Here is a 25,254-nt window from a genome sequence, read left to right on the forward strand (position 1 = left end):
ACCCGTTATTGCAACGAGATTCTTTTTCCATATGTGCATCTTTTTAGAGGCGCTATGGGTCTGCAGTTCCTTTTCATGGACGACAATGCACCATGTCATCGCACAGTAGCTGCCAAACAGCTCTTAGAGAGTGAGGATATTGAACGTATGGATTGGCCGGCACGATCTCTGGAACTGAATCCCATCGAGCATGTATGGGATTTTCTAGGCAGACGCTTGGCAGCTCGTACCTTACCACCAGTAATGATTCAGGAGCTTTGATTGGCGCTGCAAGACGAATGGGCAGCAATGCCTCAACAACTCATTGACACCCTCAATCTCAGCATGGGCAAACGCTGTGAAACCTGCCTAGCAGTCGGGGGAGATCATATCCCCAACTAAAGACTGGATGTTTCTTGCTGGACACCCATCTCAGGGATGTTTCGTCCTTCAGTCGCATTGCGCTCCATGCTACTTTGTCAATAAAGCTTCTTTTTATCCCTCTGATTTCTCTTTTAGTAAGTGTTGCTTACATTACACATGTCCTTACGTATTGGGGATCTCGAAATTTATTTTTCTAAACCCTTAATATGTCGAAATTTTTGCACAGAAGCAAATTTCAATTCTCGCTTTTCTTTGGCAATTTTTGTAGTAAAACCAGTGCCAGGGACATTTGCTTAACGTTTTTCATCCCTTTTCTGGGAAATTTTGTGAATAGGGGATTGGTGCAAGATAATAGGGGAGTGTAGGTATGAGAGGGGTTCTGTGTTTTTCCAGAGTTTTGAGTCTTTGTGCATTTCTCTCGAATATGTTGTCCACTCCTACAAAATGGCTGTTGAGAACTATTTGAATGAGGGTTTACTGGTTGAAGATAAAATTAGAATTTTTAAATTTTTAGGTGAAAAAACCCCCGAGTTGAAACTGTTGTTCATTTCAAAATCTCATCCTGTGCACTTTCAACAATTATAAAATTTCAATTCTAGAAAAATATTGAAGACTACTTTATTGATCCTAATTCGAAGTGGTCCCATAGTACATATATAAATTCAGATAGCGTACTTGTGTATAATTGTGATAGTTACTAGTGTAATTTTTTTCCCGTGCCAAGAGATTCGAGATATCAAGGTTGTACTGTATGTGTTTAGAGGGGTATTTTTCTATGTCAGAATTTGTTAAGCGGAAAAAATATGAACTACCAAACATGATATATTAAAAACTTTCATGTGATTCTACACCAAAATTTGATTACTCTACATATCATGTTTTGTTTTCACTCTCCTGAAAAAATGACAAATTTGACATATCAATTTTTGGCAAAAAAACACAGAGTTGTATTGCAAAGATTTGTCATATATTTTTTATAGCATTACATAACACAGACAACAACTAAAGGATTTCAATTTAAAAATGCCTTTCGTATATTTATTACAGACAAAACAAAAGATAGAAGGAAAAAAACCCTCCAAAAAACATATTTATACAAAGTTTCTAATTATTACAAAAAAAAAAAAAAAAAAAAAAAACAGAGGAGGAGGGAGAGAAGATGCTAGTATAAAGGTCTGAAATTCTTTTTTACTTTGGGAAAAAAGAAAAAAAATATTTTTCGGGATTGATTAGCTGACTTAAAAAGTAAAGTTTTTGGGTGCAGAAAATATTTCTTTAACAGAAGCATTTGAAAATAAAATAAAGTTTAAAAAAACTGCATGAATTTAAGATTTACTTATATATATATATATATATATATATATATATATAAGAAATAAAAGTTTTATACCTCAACACATGTCCCCATGAATATAATTTAAAAACCATTGCATCAATAAGTTATTCACTCTGCACAACCAAACTTATAGACCTAGTTTAAACTTTTTCATCTTGTATCAATATCTGAAATTTTACTTTTAATACTTGAACTAATAGGTCCCTCTTGCACTGACGAATAAAATTTTGGGGAAAAAAAAGAATAAATAAATATATAAAAGTTCCTCAAGCTTTAAAGCTTTTTCAGTACTTTTACTCTCTTTCAGTCCTTTGAAAATTTTAAAAATCCTTAAAAAAAAAAAAAAAAAAGCTAAAAGTGTTTTAAAATTTTAAGCAATAATAAGTACCAAAGAAATTATTTATCAATATTTATATAAAAACAGAGAGCTCACTGGTTCTTTTCAGGCAATAAATTAACATTACTTTTAACTTGATTAAGCAGCTTATTTTCAGGAGTAACATTTCATTGGATAAACAAACAAACAAACAAAAAAAAAAAAAAAGATGTGGACACTATATTATTGTTTTCTATGTTGATTTACACATAACCTGCCATGACCACACATTTGCATTATATTTAACCTCACTTAATGTCAGTTTACCACTTTTGATTAGTTCGAATTTCACCAGGTACCAGAGTAAAATTTTCTTATATATGGTGGATAATGTATTAAATAAACTATATTTTGTTTTATAATGGAAATGTAAAAGGTGCAGGTATGTATGGCAGCTAATAGATAATGTGATAAAGAAACTACATTTTCAAAAATATTTTAAAATAAATGGATGCATGTATTTGTATTTGATTTTTATTAACGGGTAATAATATGTAATTGCAACAGAATGAGTCAGTATCTATTTCTTTATTCTTTCATTAAAACGGACTAAAATCGGGGCAATAAAAAGAAAAGTCAATTTGTAAACACTGCATCGGGCAGAAAGGCGGCATTTCTGAAATTTTACCTAACTTTTAAACACATAAAGGCCGCGGCATTCCTTCCAGAAACTACTGTAACCTTTCTGACACCTAAATTTTTTTTTCATGCCTCTTAAGATTTTAGATTTTTTTTTTTCAGTCTCTGTGCATCATCACTATTGTAAGCAGTTCTTGTGTTTTAATATGCAATGTATGAAACTCTAAATACTTTTATCTCAATACTCATCTTTGTTTCTTTAATATTCCTTTGATTTGTATTCTCACCCCAAATTTCAAACAAAAACAATTTTTTTTTTCGAATGTTAAAATTGGAAAAATGTAAATATTAGTAGTATGAATGCAACTAAAAGTGCCATAAAAAAATTATTCTTATAAAAATGCAATATTTACACTATTTGTGATAATAATCTTAATGAAACACTATAAGAAAATTTGTTATGCAAATAAATGTTTATTTAAGGAATACACTAATTCACAATCCTCATAATGAATACATACAGGGGTCCATTATGAAAGTAATGAGCATGTTATTGTGACGCGATGATAGATGGCAGCACGGTAAAACCGGCTGGGAAATGTTGTGGGGGATATGTCCTTTCAATGCATCTGGTCGCCAGTTGAGTTTGAGCAGTGTGAGTGGAGATATGTCCTCCGCTTGAAGTGTGTTTTCAACTTTTGTATCATAACTTGATGGAGCGTTCACTTGAACAATGATACAATACGCCATAAAGTTTTGCTTGAGGCTTGGAAAAAATGCAACCGGAACATTCCAGATGCTGCAAGAAGCCTTCAAGGACAATTGCATTTCAAGATCACAGTCTGGGAAGTGGTATAAGGCGTTCAAAAAGGGCCGGGAGCTTCCTGGCCCGGAGCAACACCCCGATGATCCCTCAACCCCCTTAAAGTCCCAACTTAGCTCCATGTGACTTCTTTTTGTTTCCGCCTCAAGAGAGAGATGAAAAGAAAACATTGGGAAACCATGGGAAACATCCAATACCATGTTACAATGTTCCTGTGAGGCATTTCCGTCAAGGAGTTTCAGGGGTGGCAAACACGTCTCTGCAAGTGTATTGATGCAGGAGGAATGTGTTTTGAAGAATATTGAACATTTGTACAAATTACGATCAATAAATATATTTTGCCAGTAAATGCTCATTACTTTCATAATGGACCCTGTATATTCACATTGAGACTACATGTTTACTTTGGTTTAAAGCTGCAAATCAACTGGTCCTTTTACAGCACTATTTACTTAAACTGTTACACTAGACAATTTAATTTCAAAACTATAATTTGCCTGTTTTTTTTTTTTTTTTTTTTTTTTTTTTTTTTTTTTTTTTTGAGCAATCACAATTGCTTATTGCTTTTATTTGACAGTTTTTTTGGAGTGTTATCATTTTATTTTCCCACCGCCACACTCCACACCATCACCGTCAACCAGTTCCTCACCATGCTGCTCCTATAGCGAAAGCCATCTCCAGGTTGCATCCATGTCCTACACACACACACAAACACATATACACACGCATACATACAGACACCTACACATAACTACCCACACATTCATGCCTGCACACAGACACAAACATATGCCCACATACCCCCCACACACACATTCATGCCTGCACACAGACACAAACATATGCCCACATACACATACCCCCCCCCACACATTCATACACACAAATACCCACATACTTATGCCTACACACATACACATATCCCCTACACTCAAACACACATCCTCCCCCCACACAAACACATGCCTACATACCCACACTCATGATTGCGAAAAACCTAATTTGAATTCAAGATGTCAAAATTCAAATTATTATTATTTTTTTTTTAAATCAAAACAAGCATACTTTGTTTCAAAACGACATGCTGAAATTACAATCTGAATTGAAATTTTGATGTCCTGAAACTTAAATAAAAATTATTTGAAATGAGTAAAAGCACAAACAAAAAAATTCCTATTGATTTGATGAAGTTTTCGTAAAAGAGTTTAATGCCCCCTCTTCCCCCCGACCTTCTTGTCATTTCACGCAAGTATTTTTGTCATTATTTGAACATACTTAACTATACATAATGTACGGGTACACAGTTATCCTTGTAACTGTGTACTATAGCCAATATTGTAAATTCTTTACTGCAATAACTAAAAGATTAGTTACATATTTATTTTTTACTGCTGCTTTTTTACTATTATTTTTAATTTTCAGATTTTCTCTTCCCAAATGGGACAGACATCAACACACTGAAAATTTGTAAGCAGAAAAAAGTCTTCTGCACAGACACTGTAAGTATGATTGAATTTTGAATTATTTTAATACCCACAGAGGCGTTTGGTAACGTTTGGAATATTGCCATAATTTTTGCAGCAAACATAATTTCCTATATAGCCTAGCAAGGTTTTTTTTTTAGTTGGTCCTGCCAGAACCCTTTGAAATTGCTAACAAAAACTTTCAACTTGACAAATTTGTGTCAAAACTTTCATAGTTGCAAGGCTTTCTTAAGCATTGGTTTCCTAGTTTCGGCGTCGCTTATCGCCGAGAGGAAAAGTTGATTCTTCTGCGCATGCGTGCCCGAGCAAAATCAATGCCGTCATTGGCCATGTCGGAATCACTTGACTTTGATTTCAGCGTCACACCGAGTAGCGACGTCAAAGCTCTGTGATTTCGCTTTTAGGAAACCAGGGTTTTAGGTGTATTCAGCAGACGATTTCACCATTAGTCATACTGCCTTCTTCCAGCAATACAGCTTCAATTTATGCTTCAAGTGTCTGATGGAGACTTGAATCATCTGTGGAATACAGCTGTTAGCACCCTAAAGCATTTATAAAAAAAAAATATTCTTTAAATCTATAACTAGAAAAAATGAAACAAGAATTCCCTTGCCTCCGACTTCCTTATTTAAGCTAGTGTATGTTAGTTATTCAGATTTTTTTGTTACAGTAGATTGTTGCTATGGGTATTTATAACATCAACAGCAAGGTTTTATCTGTCTCATGTGACATCATATTGCAATCAACAAATCATAGTGCTTTCAACAAAGATGATTATTACTGGAGGAGTAAATGAAAGCCAATCAGTACATGACTAGCAAAAGGGCGGGTAAATATAATTATGTAGGAGTCTGTAACAGAGATTTTGTTGCAGTCACTGCTTTTATAAAATCAAAAAAATTATAATTTTCAAAAAAATATATAATTCAAAATTTATTTAAAAAAAGAAGTATATCTATCAAAAATATTCACTTGTATCAACATTTTATTTTGTATGAGTTTTTTCTTTCTTTTCAAAAATCTAACATGTGTAAAATTGTTTATTCTAATCAACTTTTTCTACCCATTAACTTTACAATATTTTTTCCATTGCCTCATCGATATGTGTTTCCTAAAAATTTTTCACACACATTCATCACAGAATATACGATTACCCTCACAGCATGATACAGATTATGGCAAATTAATGAGAAGACAAAGCCCAAAATATTGGTTGAACAAAACACCACGCGAAAGTTTTTAGCAAGCTAGAAAACTTTAAAGGTCAACTGTGCAGTGTATGATCATGGCTTTCAATTACGAAACTCGTCAGATAAATTCCAATTTTCGTTGCAATTGATTTTTCTGTTTTGTTTGTAGAGTTAAAAAATGCTTTTTAAATCTATTTTCCAGGTGAATTATGCTGGGCTGTATTATATTATAGCTTTTGCTGCCTCAGTTTTAGTGATCATAAGCTTGGTAAGTATAGGTATTTTTAGGTTGGCTTTTTGCATATCAAGCTAACTTATATTTAAGAAAACAATCTCCATGAAAAAATAATTCCAACACAAAAACTTTGAAACATTCGGGACAAAAACTCAAGGAGATATTTGAGTTAAAAGGACTACGCAGAAGATGAGATTGGAAATTATTGCCTTTTCAAAAGAATGAGAGGTTGTCAAAGTTAAAAAAAAAAAATCACTATTGAAAAATAAATGGAAATATTATGTCATAATATGTAAAAACACACAACAAAAGCTAGTACTATTTGAAAAAACACTCTATGCACATACAATGATACAATTTTAAACCCTTGTTACCCCTACTTCCTCTCAAAAGGTGTTATTAATTACGATCATTAAGTGATATGGTAAGTCACAAAATGCTGTGTTTCATATCTCAGTCAATATCGGTCGTACAAATGTCTAGCTTTTTGTATTTTATTATTATATTGTGAAAGAATGGTACGCTTTTGTTTTCCCTAAATGCCAAGTAGGGGATTTGGGAATTGTATAAAAAGTTAGATTTCACATTTGTTCCTCCTATTTTCTTTTTCACTTCAACCTTTCCATACAAGAACTCTGCAAGGTATACACACACTTCAAAGTTACAAGAAATCTTAGTAACTGTCAGAATACTGAGTCATAAAAACAGCAATACCATTTTTTAGAAACATTCTGTATAAATGAAACTAGCAATTAAAAAAATAATTGGTAAAAGATTTTTGATTGAAAGATTATTATACATCATTAATGTAACAAAGTAATACAATATTCCATTTTTACTGGTATTTTATACTCATAAAATTATTAGTAATGTAACAATTTCAAATCATATTAAAAGTGCCTAATTAAATGTTAACCATTGCTCAGAAAAAAAGAAAATGTCTTATGACTGTACACAGAGGAATGCATATTATTTATTTCTGAATCATAACTGTAAAAGTAGCTAACAGAAGAAAAATGAGTAAAACAGCTAATGCTAAATTAACTCCATTAAAATTAATAGAAATGTAAAATGAAATATTAGATATTGACTTAAAAACAATGAAAGAAACATTAATTTTAAGTCTACATATTGTAATTATAATATAAGAAAATAAAGAGTGATTTGAGGATGCATTTACTATTTTGACGACTTTAGTTTGTGTTCATTGAAAATATACGATATATATATCAAAATATCGGATATTTTCAAAAATATCATGATATTTTCGAACCCTGACTGCTTACTTCCAAATTTTTAATTTTGGCACTTACGTCCACTTCTCATTTCCTCATAGGTTAACAGCAGTGATGTTCCCATCAATTTTTCTGAGGGTATACGTAATCCATTACGCACAATATGTATATTCGTTACATACATAATCTATACTAATATCATAAAGCGATATGTCTTAGTACGAACATTTTTAAAGCTTGAGAGTATACGCTATGCATCTAAAAAATGTTTGAGAGTATACAGCATATATGGAGTATATCCTATACAGGGCCGGATTTAAGGGAGGGCAGGCGGGGCTACTGCCCTGGGGCCTCCACAACAAAGGGGCCCCCACAATAAAATTTTTTACCAAATATCCTAACTTTCACGGGACGAAAATATCGGATATATACATAGATATATCAACATATTAGGATATATATCTATGTATCGAATATTTTCGAACCCTGATTAGGGGCCTCCACTCCTTTGTTGCCCCGGCGCCTCCACACTTCCAAATCCGGCCCTGATCCTATAAGAACACCACTGGTTAACAGTCTACACATTTTAATTTAAATCTTATTAAAAACATGAATAGCAGAAGCAAATGTAGAAAAGTAAGAGAAAAAGTAGCAGCTGCATAATTTTTTACTTTTAATGTTTCTCATTTATGTATGGACTTTTCAAAAATCAAAGATATTTTTTTTCTTTAGATCCACTACATCATGTGCCTTGCAGCGAATTACACCAGAATCAAGGACCAAGAGAAGTTCAAAGATTTGCAGGAGCTTCAGTATTTACAAGATTCAGAAATGGGAACATTGCCAAAAGATAGATTCTAGGACATAAGCCAAGGGATTTTCATGGAGGAAAAATTTTCTGGGAAACGGTGAAATTTTAGATCTTTTGGCACTCGTTACGTTCATGTAAGTGAGCAACAAATAGCGAAAGTGTCCATTTTAAGAAAATGTTTTCCCCCTCGAAAATTTCTTGGCTACCTGCATGGTTCTTTATTTCCTTTTCAAATACTTCAAAATGTTTACTCATCAAAAAACTATTTATTCATTTGCGGTTGAGGGATTTGGAAAGGATTTTGACTCATTAACCTTCAACATTTCTGCCACATTCCTAAATTTCATCATACTTTTCTATAAAAATTATGCTGCAAATAGATGTGTTAAAATTTTTAAGTGTTGGTAAAATATGATGTGTAACTTTTACCTTAGGCTGGCTGGGGTGAAACTGACCCTGGTCTCTAAACCCTGAAATGTGCTACTATTGTTTGAACAACTACAGAACGGGGAGACACACTCACAAGGGGGTGCATCTAACCTGCTTATCACCACATTCTAGTTTTTATCGGTAATATGTGAGTTCATTTGCTTCCTGCTAAAGCTTAACCACGGTGAGATGGCGGGTGACCTTGAAGTGGATACATAATTTGTAACAGGTAGAATCAGCCACAAGGTGCCGAGTTGTAAGAGGCGCATTTCTCTGATCTTATGTATTAATAATAACAAACAATATATTACAAAAGATATAAATGGTGTCTTCACTTCAAGGTCATCCCCCATCTCTCCATGGTCAAGCTTTATAATGAAGTGTTTAGAAAGTTTCTACCCAGTATAGTTTGCAAACTTATTTATGTTGCAGGGCAGAAGTCTTTTCACATGTTGAAGGTCTGCTTTGCATCTATTTTTTTCAAGAGCCGAAGGGGAAATTGGCAGGATCTAAAAGTGTCTTCAGTACAGGGCTAATAGGTGCATAGTCAAAAGCTTCTCAGAAGACTATTGCTTGCCTGATGTTTCTAAAATTAGAGGATTTTTTTCTTTCATTATTCATATTCAGCATCTTAAGAAGGGGGAGAAAAGCACTTTCTCTAAAAGAAACACTCTAGACAATAGCTATTAGAGCCACATTATATCACACTCCAATGTCCCCCGTACCTACCACTATTTGTGGTTTAACCGGTTGGATAAAGCCTTAAAGACAGCTGTTTTTTGACCCAGACCAGAAGCCGAGCAATCTCTGGTCCAGTAGCCCAAGAGGCTTTGATTCACTTGGAGGACTTTCTGACGACAACACATTTACTGTGCTTCAGTCCCCATTAACGAACACGGAGGATCTTCCACTAGCTGGTATTGAACTCTGGACCTTTCAGTTACAAGTCCGACAACTTCCCAATGAAACTACCATGACCTCCAGGCTCATTATAGAAAATTACTTTAGGAGATTCTTTTTGGAATTCATTAGTTAAAGAAATCTGGAATTCTGAGATAGCCCTGGAAAAGTTTCACCCCTGGTCTGTGATTTGACTAGCTCAAAACAACAAAACTCTGGTTCTACTTTCTGTACAAATAAATAGCCGTTCAACACCTTACGTTGTAATAAATGCAAACAACATCCCTGCTTTTTCCTTACACAAGAGTAGCACAATTAACCCACATAAGTCTGGAATTCTGAAAGTCCAGTTACACCACTAATCTAGAAGCTCTCCTTTGAACATTTTCCAATCAACTTTCTTAACATAGAAATTTTTACTATAAGCACAGTAAATTTTAAAAAATAACCATGTTATATTTACATAAAGAATCAACAAAGGAAGAAATTATTCAATAAGTAAAAATATATATATTTACAAATGTTAAGTCACCGATTACGCCATATATTTATTATTGTAGCATATTTTACGACACCAAGAATTAGCTTGAAATAATATTTAGACATAAACATTTATATCAGACTTTGAATGATCTTTAAAACTTGTCCACACAAATGTATATTAAATGCAAGAAAAATATTTTGATAACTGAATTTAAATATACAAGGTCTATTAATATAAATATGCAACACACTTGCAGCTAAATATATTTGTATTCCATTTTTTTAAATGAAATGTAAATAATTTGAATAATTTAGATTTTTTTAAGAGCTTGTTACATCTTACAGATCATATAATAACACTTTATTAAAATATATTTACATCTAATACAATACAAATGTGACGACCAGCAACAGGCTCTTGGTCCAGTTAGGCTGGTCCTAGTCAATTTATTAGTCCTCAATGAAGATCAATGGCTCCTCTTAAAGCTATCCACCCCCTTGACCCCCTTGCTCATTACCATCTCTTCCGGTAAGCTGTTCCAAATGCCCACAACCCTACTAAAGTAGTAGTTTTTCCTTATTTCCAGGTTAGCCTGAGATTTGAATAGTTAAAAACAATAACCCCTTGTCCTGCTTTCGGTGCAAAAATTTAATCCATTTGATAAATCATTTTGATAAATTTAAAGAACTGAATCATGTTCCCTCTGATCCTCCTTTGGATCTATTTTATATCTAACTAAAACTAGCCCAATAAAATGGGATAGAAGTAGTAATCCTTTAAAAAGGGGAAAGGGAACTGGTACTTTATTATTTTAATCACAAAATTTGTCTGAGTTGCAAATAATAGCATGGGGTAATAAACCGGTTTCAATGTGACTGAACGGTTCCAATAAGATTTTAATATGTACAGTGGCTCCCAAAAGTGTTCGTACACCTTGAAATTTTGTAGTAAAACCAAAATAACTCAAAACTGAATTCGAATATAAAGTCCAATTTTTTTTCACACCATTCCTATGTCATTCTGAATAAAACCCAGTAGTTTCTTTAGAATATTGCCAGATTTTATTTTTGAAATTTGTCAAAAAACGAAGAGTCAGAGAAAAAATACGCCACAAAAGTCATCGTACACTAAAATAGTTTCGAAAAAATTCATAATTAGAATTATCATATCTGGTTTTTTTATTATTTTTGCATTGTAATGATACTGTAAAGACATTTGCCTTTAATTTTTTGTGTATTCATTCCCTAATATTTTGCTTAATATTTTAAAATGGCAGGTATGCGTAAAAAACAACAAACACGATTCGAAATTTGATTTTTTCCCTCACAGTAGCCGTAAATTGGTTTGAAATGTTTCTAAATTGCTTAATTTATACCATTCTATGGTGAAGGGCTTGATAAAATGCTTTAAAGTCAAGAATCGGATCGAAAACAAGGTAAGAAAAGGTCAACTGGCAAAGTTAACAAAGAGTGATCGGAGGTTTACAGTTAAAAAAATATGAAAAATGCACATTTCAGAACTGAAAAAGTTTCTGCAGAATTGAATGAAACATTTTACGTTAAATTTTTACCTAAAATTGTTCGCTAAGTTCTCTGATTAGCTAGATTAAATAGGACCGCTTCCCGCAGAAATTTTCTTGTTCGTACGAAAAACAGTAAGCTTACACTTTCCGTCGTAAAATCAATGATAAATAAGGTCAAAACGTTTTGGAACAACGTCTTATTCATAGACGAAAATAAATTCAACATTTTGGGTTAAATTGTTGTATAATTGTAAATGAAAGAAAACAATGAGGAATTTAATCTTAAGAACTCAGTTGGATCGGTTAATCAGGACGGTGAAGGTGTTCTTGTGTGAGGGTGCATCTCAGCATTAGGAATCAGAACTTTGGAATTTTTTGATGAAATAATGAATTATGCTGTTCATTTAAATATTTTAAGAAGCAATATGAAACTATTACCCCAAAATTTGGTAATCGGAAACAACTTTGTTTTTTATCAAGATAACGATAAGAACTAACGATTCGCGTTTGGCGCCTCAAAATTTGTCCTTAAGCTTAGAAATGTCTCCTCAATCGCTAGATTTAAACTTAATGGAACATATTTGGAGATATCTGGTGGCTAGATTACCAAAATACACCATTGAAACAAAAAGCGAACTAGAAACAGTAAGACTCGTAGCGCGGCTGAACACTTACTCAGAAATTGCACAAAAAAAGAAAGAAAAAACAATTAAATCTATTCCCAGACGTTTGAAGGCTGTTGTTGTTACTGCACGATATCCTACTAAATAATAACTTAGTAAAAAATTAGATTATTTACTAATTTTTTGACATTTTTTCAAAGTGTACGAAGACTTTTGTGAGATAAATTTTCCAGCACTTTTTGGTTTTTGATTTTTTAAAAATTAAGTTTTAATGTTTTATTAAAAATTTTCATGCAGTTTTGTTAAAAACAAATCATAGATCTTATAATAAAATACCTATTCCGAAATATTAATTCTAACCAATGGATAAGGGCCTATTTCATTGAAAGTCGTAGGTGTACGAACACTTTTGGGAGCCACTGTATATATATCATTGTAGATATAATCTTAGCATTTAATATATGTATTAGCATTATAAAAATAAAGTAACAACATTATACCATTTCCAATTTGCATTCTGGATTAAATTTGGTATTTCGGTTGTAACATGGTATATTCCTCGTCTTGGGAGAGATTCTTGCCACTGACTTTGTTTTCTAAAAATGAGGATTTGATGTGTAACAATTTGTTGCAAAGGTGAAGATTGTTTAGATGTTTTTTCAGCTTTAACACTACTTATATTGTTGAAAAAAACTATTTATTATTTTGTTATAAAATAGCTTTGATTATCGATGTTGATTGAAAACAATTTTGAATGTTATTAGAACTAAGGCATCAGTGTCAATACAGGAAATTTTCTCTGGCTTACGGGCACTTGTCGATCAATCAACTCATGAGCCACGAAAATATTTCTTGCAACAATAAATGTCATCAGCTTTATACTGCCTTTTCTTGACTTGCTACATTCCATGTTTTTAAACACATTTTGTATTGATATTTAGCTTAGTTTCTATTAATATATTTATGTATGAATATATACTACCTTATTTACTAATTTTTGTGTTTGTGTGTAATTTGATTAAACAGATAATTTATAATTTACACAATAAGACTGAAATAAGACTGTTTTGTATGTATGGAAAAGTCTTTAGGCTGCTTTTTTAGTTAAATGAAAATGTATTTTGTTGAAAATAAATTTTACATCAAAAAATATTTTGTATGCTTACTATAATCATATAATATTTTATTTAAATATATTTACATCTGTTTTACATCAAACTCTTAAACTAGCCCAATAAAATGGGATTAAAATAATACGTAAGAACATTTCAATAAAAATAGTATCACTTCATTTACAAAAACATGTATTTATAATATAAAATAATGTATAACAGCATTTCAATAAAAATAGTTTTATTTAGTTTACATGTATTTATGAACACGCATATATAACAATTTAAACCTGAAATATAACGAAAGTTCCAACAACACACATCATAGCATATAGAGGGTGTTCCGTTTTAACCTGCAAGACCTTTATTTTCGCAACCATTAGTCTTACATGTATACTTCAAATTGCAAAAATGCTCAAAATCAGATGCAGAGTTACAATATTGAAAGTTTGAAACAAAAATAAAAATGAGTCAAAAAATATAGAATTTAACTTTTTATACTGACTCTAGCTCCCCTAAATAATTTTAGAGAAATAATCTCCATTGAAAACTCTTACTGACACAAAAAACTTAACATTTGTGCTACCAAAACTCAAAGAGATAATCCAATTCAAAGTTTTAAGGGACCATACAGAAGATGAGATTGGAATTTATTGCCCTTTCAGAAGAGTGACAGGTCGTCAAAGTAGGAAAAACAAGGTATTTATATTTTTCATTGCTATTCAAAAATAAATGCAAATGTTATGCCGTGATAAGCAAAAACACACAACAAATCCTCGAAGAATTTGAAAAAAACCACTCTCTATACAGGCACATAATTTTAAACACTTGTTAACCGCTATATTTTCCCCTAAAAGGTGTTATTGATGGCAAGTAAGAAGAGGTGTAAGTCACAAAACGCAGCGTTTGTTTCATATCTCGGTGAATATTGGATGTACTAATATGAAATTTTTCGTGTTGGAATTATTTTTCAATGGAGATTATTTCGCTAAATATAAGTTCGGGGACTTGAGGCCCATATAAAAAGTTAAATTTTGTATTTTTTACTTTCTTCTAAAGTATTGGAAGAAAGTATTGGATTCGTGTAAATTTTCGAATTTTGACGGATTCGAACGTTTTGAGGTGTGCTGAGTCCATTTCGACTATTTTTGGAAAATGTCTGTCTGTCTGTGTGTGTGTCACGTCTGTGTGTGACCAGTTTTTTGTGGCCGCTCTACAGCAAAAACTACCGCATGAAATCGAACAAAATTTGGCACACATATGTGCCCCTATGTGAACTTGTGCCCATTGGTTTTTGGCGCGAATTCCTCCAAGGGGGGGTGGAGCAATGGGACGTTTTTTGAGTCACGCGTGCTTGCTATTCCTCAGGAAGTAACAGGCGGAATCCAACAAAATTTGGTCCATATGTTGCCATCAACAGGAACGGGTGCCGATTCAGTTTTGGTGTCAATAACTCAAACGGGGGTTGAGCTATAGAACGTTTTTTGTCGCCAATTGTGACTGCTGTATCTCAAGAAATAATGAACGGAATGAAAGAAAAATTTATCGGCAAGTAGCCCTTAGTAGGTATAAGAGCTGATTTTATTTTGGTGTCAACAGCTAGAAAGGGAGTAGCGCAATTGCCCGTTCTTTTTTTTCATAGTGAGCGCCCTATCTCAAGAAGTAATACTACGTTCTGGTTGAAATTTGGAATATATGTTAATCCATATGTAAACAGGCTTTGGTTCAATTTTGACGCCAATCGCTCCAAGAGGTGTTAATTTTTTTTTTTTTTTGAATAAAAATAGCTTTATTAATGCAACAATGAGAAAGATAAATCGTAATAGATTGTCGTCTGCATATTTCTCGTGATTTTAATTGTATGGAAATGATCGGAAGTACTATCTCAATGATTTAAAATTTTTAACTGTTGCCATCTTATGTTTGTTAACAAATAAAATATTTATAATTAATTCAAGCAAGGCTTTTAAAATAACTTTCAATTTTCGCTCTTTGCTTTGCTTTTGCAATAATTCAGACATTGGGATGGTCGTCTAGTTTTTGCATGTGTAATTTTGTTTTTGTTGGGAATATTGCATATTGTCAAGCATGGGGGGGTCAGAAAAAAAAAAGAAAAATATAGAAGAAAGTTTCGTGATGGACACAACATACTAGTTTAATTCATTTTTATTTTCACTTCAAACTTTCAATATCTTAACTCTGCATCTGATTTTGAACATCTTTGCAATTGGAAGTATACATCTAGGACTAACGGTTGCAAAAATAAAGGTCCTGCAGGTTAAAACGGAACACCCTGTATACAGGGAATTTCAAAACTGGATACCTTTTACTTGGTAGTTACTTTAAGAGCTGACATAGCAGCTTATTTGGGGCAGAAATTGACAGTCACCATGGTGTATCTCCAATTGTTCTCAACTTATTAGCCTGAAAAGCATAAATTGTAAAAACAAAAATTCCCACTTTTCTAAAACTACCAAAAACGCTACAGAACCAAATAAACCCAGTCTCATTGGAATACCTTATTTAATGGTAATGTACATGGTGTTAAAGCAATATACAAAAAAAGATATAGAAATCTGTCAATTTATTTTTCTTGGAATGATACTTCATCTTGTTTCAGTATACATGAGTGGAGAAATTAATTATATTTCTTTTCAAAGCTGAATCTCTCTCATCCCCATGTATTCTTTTAGTGATGTATTCTTCCATTCTAGTGATGACACTTCCAAGATATTTAAACTCAATGGATTCAAATGAGTAGCCATTAACAAAGAATGGGGTAGAATCAAATGATTTATGGTTTATTTCCATATATTTGGTTTTGTCAGCATTAATGCTAAGGCCCATTTCTTTAGAAGCAGCCTCAATAGCAATGAAAGCATCCGTAACAGCTCTTTTGGATCTTCCAATTATGTCGATGTCATTGGCATATGCAAGAATCTGTACTGTTTGTTGAAAAATAGTGCCTCGAGTGTTGATACCAGAAGATCTAATAACTTTCTCAAGGGCAAGGTTGAAAAGGATACATGCCTTTGCCTCAACCCTCTGTCGGTGTAGAAGGGCTCGGAGCATTCGTTCTGCATCTTCACTTGACATTTGACTGTTGCTCTCGTAAGGTCAACAAGCTTTAATGGGATCCCAAGCTCTTCCATGGCAGCGAAGAGCCTCTCTCTTCTAATGTTGTCATATGTAGGCTTGTAATCGATAAAAAGGTGGGATGTACTGATATTAAATTCTTTTGTTTTCCAATTTAATGTTATTTCCCCATTATTGGCAATTTTAATGTGATTCAATGCAGGGTGGCGACAGGAACTGGAAAAAAAAAGTTCCCTGACTTTTCCCTGATTAAGTTCACCAAATTTCCCTGATTTATGCTACCAATGATAATGGTTTCCTTTCTTTGCCCTACCTGAAAAGCATTGCATATTAAATAAAATGCAGTGTTTAAATCGGTTTAAGCTCTTAATTAAAAATATATTTTGAAAAGATGCTTCTTTTTTTTGGTAAAAATAGTATATTAAATAATCGATAGAGAAATATTGTAGGAAATCTAAAACAAATACTTTACTTCCAGGAACCAGTTAACATAAGAATCCATAAAACCACTCTTAAAGACATATCGAATCATGATAAAACTAAAAAATTTAAATGGAAATAATATCTTGAACTGAATTTTCAAGCAGTATAATGGTTGCAGCAAGAATAACAAGTGATAGTTAAAGTATAGAAGTAATGTAGTTTTACTTACATAAATAATACTGCTGTGTGCAGGTAAACGGCAGTATCTGCAGAAGTTAATTTTCACGACATTTGAAGAAATGCATGGTGAATTCAGTACTAACAATAGGAAAATGTTGGAATTAAACGTTTTTTTGCTCCTCTGCTTCAGCCGAAACAAAATAAGCGAGTATATACAATGGAAAAGGGATGCACAAATATCCGGCACTGTATAATCGCACCTCATTAATTTTACTTTTTTAAAACAAATAATTAGTGGAAAATTTGCAGGGAATCAAAGTACTTCATTTTGCAAGGGGAAATTTTTTTTTTCTTCATTTGATCAATTTTCCCTGAATTTTTATTATTTTTTCAAAATTTCCTGATGTTTCCCTGAGTGAAAGTTTCCTGACTTCCCTGATCTGTCGCCACCCTGAATAGTTAACTCTCTAAACATCACTAACAGTGGCCAAATTGAAACCAGATTAAAAAAAAAACCCTCCAAATTTGTCGCCAAGTTGGCGACAAAGCTTGGGGACCAAAAGACTGATGATATATCACCAAGTGTTTGCCAAATTATAACACCACTTGAATTTGCATCAAAACTAACAATGATTTCCCGCCAAAAAGGTGCAAAAGAACCCTTTAGAAAAGATCGAATGCAACCTAAAGGGGAGGTGCACAACTAGACCCCACGAGGAGTCTACGTACCAAATTTCAACTTTCTAGGACATACCGTTCTTGAGTTATGCGGCATACAGAGGCACGTACACACATACGTACATCACGAGAAAACTTATTGTAATTAACTCGGGAATCGTTAAAATGGATATTTCGGGTGTCTATATGTTCTGTGAGTCTAACTTTGGTGGTTTGCAAAAATTTTTGAAACATTAATAAAAATTAAGATAGTAAATTTTTTAGAGACTAATAATCTATTGACTAGTTTTCAGTACGGTTTCAGGAAAGGTAAATCTTGTGCAACTAATTTATTACATTTCTATGACAAAGTTACCATGGCTTTAGACAATAAGAAGCCTGTAGATGTGGTTTACATTGATTTTCAAAAAGCTTTTAATAAGGTACCGCTTGCTGCTCTACTTAGCAAATTAGCTGATACAGAAATAGGAGGGAAAATTTTCATTTGAGTAAAAAACTGGCTGACCGAAAGGAAACAAAGGGTAGTTGTAAGGGGAAATTATTCTAAATGGAGGGAGGTTTTAAGCGGGCTTCCTCAGGGATCAGTGTTAGGGCCTGTTTTGTTCATTATTTTTATGAACAATATTCATAAAAATATTTCTGGGTACATGAATTGTTTAGCTGATGTTGGGTTAGTTAGCCAAGTTATGAGGACTGTAGAAAATAAAGAACAAGCAAATCAGTTGCAAGAGGATCTAGATCATATTACGGAGTAGGCTGATAAATGGGGTATGGCTGTTAATGTTGGGAAATGTCAAGTGCTGCATTTAGGGCATGGAAATAAGTCGCAGGGGTGATTGTGAGTTCATCAAAAAATACCTGAAAGTTTCAAGGCGAGAACGGGGGGGAGGGGGGGGGGGGGGTAATCTTTGGTCCCTATTACTTAAGTGCACCTATACCATAGTATTAAATAGTTCAATAGTCAGAGTCAAAATAGTGTGTGTACGTTTGATTAAAATTTTAATGGGTTACAAAGTTATTTTTGAGCTGGTGTTATACAAAATTATCTTGACATTTTGAGGTAAGGAGATAAAAGCATAACAAAAAAAAAATCATAATTCCGGTATTTTCGGACATGAAAATACCGGAAATACGTCCGAAAATACCGAAAATTCGGTAAAATACCGGAACACAATCACCCCTGTTTAAGTGTACAAGTTATTATTTGCAAGGTTCAGTCATTAGTCAGGCAGTAAAAGTTACTGACCTGGGCGTATTAATAAGTCAGGATTTAAAGTTTAGTCAACAGTGCAGCATAGCTAGTAACAAAGCCAATAACATGCTTGGGTTTATCAATAGATCTATTTTCTAATGTACAGTCTTGAGCAAAGAAGAAACCGAGGGGACACAATTCAGTTGTTTAAATTTATTAAAATGAAAGACAGGGATCGCGCTAAGAATTTCGAAATGTTCACCAATAAATTAGCCAAATTTTTAAAGTGTTAGCCAAATTTCAAAAGTCTTAGTCAAAGATTAATTTTTACTCATTTTAATGTATTTTTGTGTGCAGAAATATTTAATCAGAGAGTGAAGTATAACTTAATTTTTGGCAATTTTTTGAGGATAAGGACGGGTATATCCAGGAATTTTTGTCCGTTTTTAAGAATTTTTGTGAGAAAAAAAAAAAGCTAATTCAGTACAGTTTTTCCACAAATCATATTAATTTTTCAAAGGAAAAATGGCTAAAAACATCTTAAAGTGATATTTATCATTCTTAAAAATATTTAAGAGTAGAAATAAAAGCTTTTAATAAAGTAAAGACTGCATTCCTAACAAACTCCGATGTTTCAAACATCGAACACTATGAAACAAACGCGCCATTCAACAAGGCATCCACCAACAATTTCTAATCCGGTAGCCACGCTGCGCACTCGATATCCAATCAGCGAGAGGTGCCAGTACAGTGGCGAGAGGCAACGCAAACGTCATCCTTCCACGATACGATGCTAACCGCGTGCGCCCCTCATTCTGCTCGGAGTGGTCTGAGGATAAAACAACTTTCAGTGATTGCTAGTCCGGGAGTTTTGTGAAAGGTTCGTTTTTAGGTATCGGAATTTTGCGAAGGGTCCGCTTTTAGGGGTCCGAATTTTGTGAACGGACCTAATTTTTATCTAGATTGACATCTGAAGGGAGATATTTTTTCTTCTGTGTATATTTTGGAAAATTTTCTGTTCACCAATAAATTCGCCAAATTCGATTTTTTTCCCCACCGAATTTACGATTTTATCGCATTTGGCGCATTGGCGAATGCTTAGCGCGGTCCCTGAAAGATGTTACTCAGCTGAAGTTTAGCACTGAAAACAGGACAAGGGGTCATTGTTTTAAGCTATTTAAATCTCAGGCTAACATGGATATTAGGAAAAATTATTATTATAGCAGCGTAGTGGAAACTTGGAACAGCTTACCGGAAGAGGTGGTAATGAGCAAGGGAGTAGATAGTTTTAAGAGGGCCATTGACCTTCACTGGGGATTGTAAATCGACTAGGACCAGCCCTTGCTGGGCCCAGAGCCTGTTGCTGGTCATCACTTTTGTATTTGTATAAAGTACCCTGCCGATGTCTTTGTCACCACAAAGAAAATATTATAAATGTGGGTGGTACCTTGAAAAAATTATGTTGTTTGAATTAGCTGAGCAATCTGCAATATTTGGTACGGCTCTAAAAGAGGCAACAGAAACTTGGATATAATGCAGGATGACTCACATGACAGTGCAGTACACTAAGCTGCTCAAGTTTTTGAATGTATCTTTAAAGTGAGAGGCAAAATTAGCAAAGCATCTGAAAACTTTTACTGAGACTGCAACTTTGGGCAACCAATCGGCGTTCACCTCTTACTGTAATGAATCACATTCACTGATACAATGATCAATGTCAATGAAGCAACAAGGGTATTTATTCTCAATGCAAGTTGAATTGGATACAGCAATACACAAACCAAATACACATCGTTTTTGTCTGAAATTTGCAGTTCTTGAGAAAAAAAAAAAAAAATCCCAAACGTGACCGCCCCCCCCCCCCCCATAAAAAAGAAAAATCTATCTGAGAGGGTGATGAAGTTTATGAGGATCTTTTGCTAAATGTCCACAATTATTTAATCTCAGTAAGGCCAACTACAGTCCAGTGACAGCCCGCGTTTATCAAGCACATTATTTGTTGGGAATTTCAAATAATATTATCAATTCTTTACCTTTATTTTGATATATTTGGCTTTAATTAAATCGTGGTTTTCACTTATCTTGCAAAGTCACAAATGCTAATTCAATCATCGTAATGTATTTCCCGATCTTAGACACGTGCATGCGTTACGTCATGAAATGAGGAAGTAACTTTTTCATTTGATTGGCTGTTGTGCCGTTTTAACATTGGGGAAAGCGCATCTCAAATGCATGTCTTGAAATCCATGCAAATGACTCTGGCTGACTATATATGTTGTTTTGGTAGCTCAGATGCTTCTCTCTTTTTAAGGCTCAGTATTTTTTATTTCTTAGTCAGCCGAGTTGGCTGTTTGCCATCATGCTCTCGCAGTGGCGCCGACTCCATGGGGCTTGAGGGGGCCCAAGCCCCCTCAATAATTTAAGAACATTATTAGTCATATTATGGTTTCTAAAATCACAAAATTAAAACAAATAACTATTAATGAATTAAAACAAATAACTATTGCTGTAGTAAGCAGGTTAATTGAAAACGAGTGGTGTGAATAAGGATAGTGTTACGAAGCTGAGAGTACTCATAGAATTTGTCCCAGTGCGCGAACTTTCGGGTGAAGTTTCGCTGGCAGCGCTCTCATCCAAGTGTTGCTGATCTGGAAAAAATATATCAGGTTTTGATTTGTACATTTAATGGAAGGCGTGATAGTTTTCTTCAATTATTAGAGTTAATAAAGTAATCTGTGTATTAACTTTTTTAACTATATTAAAGCATTAATTTTGAGACATTATTTTTATTTAATGAACTCTGGGCCTTATTCAAAGCAAGCTTAAATTAGTTATTTCACTTTTAGTAATCAAAGTGCGACATCAATCTTTTATGCTTTATTTTTTTAATGATAGTTTAGATTTATTTAGATATCATTTCAATCTTTTCAGAGCTATATATTCACTGCTCTGCAATAGACTAAAAGCATAATTATTACTGAAAATTAAATAGCTTTTTACGAAAATCCCATTTTTTTTCTTTTTTCTTTTTTCAAAGCCAAAAAATGTGTTGGCTTGTCGAGTTTCTCAGAGTGTCGATTTACCGAGAGTCGAGTTTTTGGGGTTCTAATGTCGATCATATGACTCTAAAATGCTTAAAAAACTTTAAAACTCACTATTTTTTATCTCAAATTTAGAAAATTTCCCTTGGCAAGGCCCCCGTTATGGCACCCTCCCCCCAATAGTTGTTATAAATCGGTGCCACTGGGAGTGCCTTTCCATGCAAATCAAGTACACTACCTTGTATAGTGCCGTAGCGTAGCTATGGCACTGCACGGCTCCCCACAAAATGGAACTGTAAAATTGACCCTCACTTAAGGCAAGTGACATGATCTAATTGAAGCAATTGTTTTAATTTGAAAACACAATGTCACATATTGTTTGTTTGTATAAATTAAACACACCAGAAAATATGTAAGTTGGCATTTTCAAGGCACAAAAACCTGAATTTTTTTCGAGGGGGGGGGGGGGGGACTCCGTACTTCAACATACTCTCTAGACCCCGGTGTCCGGCCCCCTCAATATTTTTTCCAAGTCGGCGCCCTTGTGCTCTCGATTAAGCATTTTAAAATTGTAAACTTAGTCAGCAAACATCACGTTTAAATTAATGGAACCTCGATTAGATAAATGACTCTTTATTAGTCATATTATAAATTTATCAATAATGGTTTTGCAAGTTTACTAAATTATCAATGCTTCTAGAAAAATTATTTTCCAATTTCATATTTCATATGTAAATAGCTCATCAAAGATAGCATTGTACAGTATCACCATGGAGGAAATAAAAAGATATAATTTCAACCACAAGTATCAGGGTTGTCCAATTTTGTCCACCCTGGAAAAAACTGGCGGAAAAAAACGTCCCGGACAAAATGTCATTTTGTCCATTTCATCCACTTATTCAGTAAACTGAAAGTTTTTAGTTAAAAATTTGAAGTTTGAAAATAATAAATAATTATATAGATTCTTCCTATTCATGTAAAATTTTAATAAAAAATATAGCAGATATAAATATGCATATAAACCATTGATTGAAAAATATTTGAAGTAAAAACGAAAAAATTAAGATCAGTTGAAGTTTATGTTAGTGTGTATATAAATCAAATGAGTGTTAATAAGTTATAATGCATGTAATAGCATTTATAAAACAAAAACATCAGCTGTACATTTTAAGATGTTTATCTCTGATGTGGAGGTTCATTGCCCAAAATAAATCTTTACTAATAATAAAGTTGAAAGTCTGTATGTCTAGATGTCTGCTAAGCGCATAGCGTCTAGACTATTTGGCCGATTTTCATGAAATTTGGCTAAAAATTCATTAGTAAAATAGGGGTGAGCATCTCGAAGCGATTTTTCGAAAATTCGATTTTGTTTTTTCTCTATTCCAATTTTAAGAACACTTTACCGCCAAAATTATCGTGACATGGATGGGCAAATTACCATAGTGTGGAAGAGCAATAGCAAATGGCAAGAAATTCATCATCCATTATTTGTAAATATACAGGCGCACCAAATGACCTTTTAATTTTCTACTTGTACTGGCAAAGCCGTACGAGTACCACTATTGCATTTATAAAATAAGAAGTAGAAATAAAAAGTTCTTAAAGGTTGGAGTCTCAAAACATTAAAAGTAATATTTAAAAAAAGAGAGAAACTACTCAATAAAAATAAAGGAAATGTTGACCAGAAGTAAAATCTGTTGTTGTAATACAAATACAAATGTGATAATCAGCAACAGTTCTGGGCCCAGCTAGGTTGGTCCTAGTCAATTTATTAGTCCTCAAAGAAGATTAATGGCCATTTTAAAGCTATCTACCCCATTGCTCATTATAGTGTCTTCCGGTACACTGTTCTGAGTACCCACAACCCTACTGAAGTAGTAATTTGTATGACATTAACATATCCATAAAAACATGTCTTCACACAAATTTTTGTTTTGTATGTGTGTCTCCAAGCATTTCATTTGACTTATCTATTGAGTTTAATTTCTACTATTGTAATAAATAATAGTGTAATCACACCCAATAGCTTATTCACATTGTTAAATTTTATTACTTTTAAGTAAATTATGATCTAAAATTAGTTGCACTAATGTGTAATTATAAATTTTTTTTTTGGATTTATTAAATTCTAAAGTCAACAATCATTCTAATTTAATTAAATGATTAATTTATAATAGATAATATACCTATTAAAGTTTTATACTAATTTTACTACACCAAAACAATCAATTTATGTATGGATAATCAGTTGTTTTTTCATTTTGTCCATTTCGTCCAATTTCTTCCGGTGTCCTTGACTTTTCCAAAAAGTGGACAAAATAACAATTCTGACAAGTATTGTTTTCTGCACTTAACCCCAATTACACTCTGCAACTCAAAAGGGCACTAATTAAATTAGTCATCGATGCGATAACTTCATTTGATCTAATATCTCATCACACAATATTATTTTTAACACAAAAAAATCCTTTTCCATCCCATACGAGTGATGCTTTGTGAAGACGTATTGGACTTTTTTAGCATCTCTTGTGTACCGAACAATAGTTGCTAATTCGGATGTGACTTGTAATACTCCACAATTGGTGTACAGAATTCCAGAAAAATTCCAGTAACAAAAGCAGCTAAAAATCACAACTCTTTCTATTTGACATAATATTGAACTTTTAGAAGAATAAAGTCAATCCCGTGGGATTGGCTCCTTAAAATCCTGTGGGATTGGAAACCCTGCCCACCATGGGGGAAAGTGGAGCTATCAAAACATGATATCTTAAGTTTGTCACTGGGAGAAAACAATGAAACGAAATTAAATGTTTGTGCAAGCAACAAAGCCAACAGAATATTGGGCTTCATCAATAGATCTATTACACAAAATTTTAAAGGAGTTTGTTTACCTTTGTACAAAATTTTGGTAAGGCATCATTGTTTAGGAGTTAATGCATTTTCTGTTTAAAAGAAAAAATAATACGGATTTGCATACAATTTTTAAATATTAAAATTTTTTAATATTTTCTAAGAAAATATAACAATTAAATGCATTTTATTATTAAACAGTGAATTTTTCTATTTTGCAAAAAAACCCTGAGGGAAAACTTTTTTTCCACCACTCCAAAATTTCCGGGAATGTTACATCTCCAATCAAAAT

At 33.2% G+C, this 25,254-nt stretch overlaps 1 protein-coding gene across 1 annotated transcript in view; it reads left to right on the forward strand.

Moving 5' to 3' along the window:
• Window positions 1–13,605, forward strand: part of LOC129231611 (neuronal membrane glycoprotein M6-b-like) — a 96,292-nt gene extending 82,687 nt beyond the window's left edge. Inside the window, exons 5-7 of the mRNA XM_054865979.1 lie at window positions 4,900–4,976; window positions 6,354–6,419; window positions 8,354–13,605. Coding sequence (XP_054721954.1) covers window positions 4,900–4,976; window positions 6,354–6,419; window positions 8,354–8,482 — 272 coding nt within the window. The 3' untranslated portion in view covers window positions 8,483–13,605. The remainder of the gene's footprint in view (window positions 1–4,899; window positions 4,977–6,353; window positions 6,420–8,353) is intronic.
• Window positions 13,606–25,254: the final 11,649 nt, after the last annotated feature.

Source organism: Uloborus diversus, chromosome 1, assembly GCF_026930045.1.
Source record: "Uloborus diversus isolate 005 chromosome 1, Udiv.v.3.1, whole genome shotgun sequence".
Taxonomy (NCBI): domain Eukaryota; kingdom Metazoa; phylum Arthropoda; class Arachnida; order Araneae; family Uloboridae; genus Uloborus; species Uloborus diversus.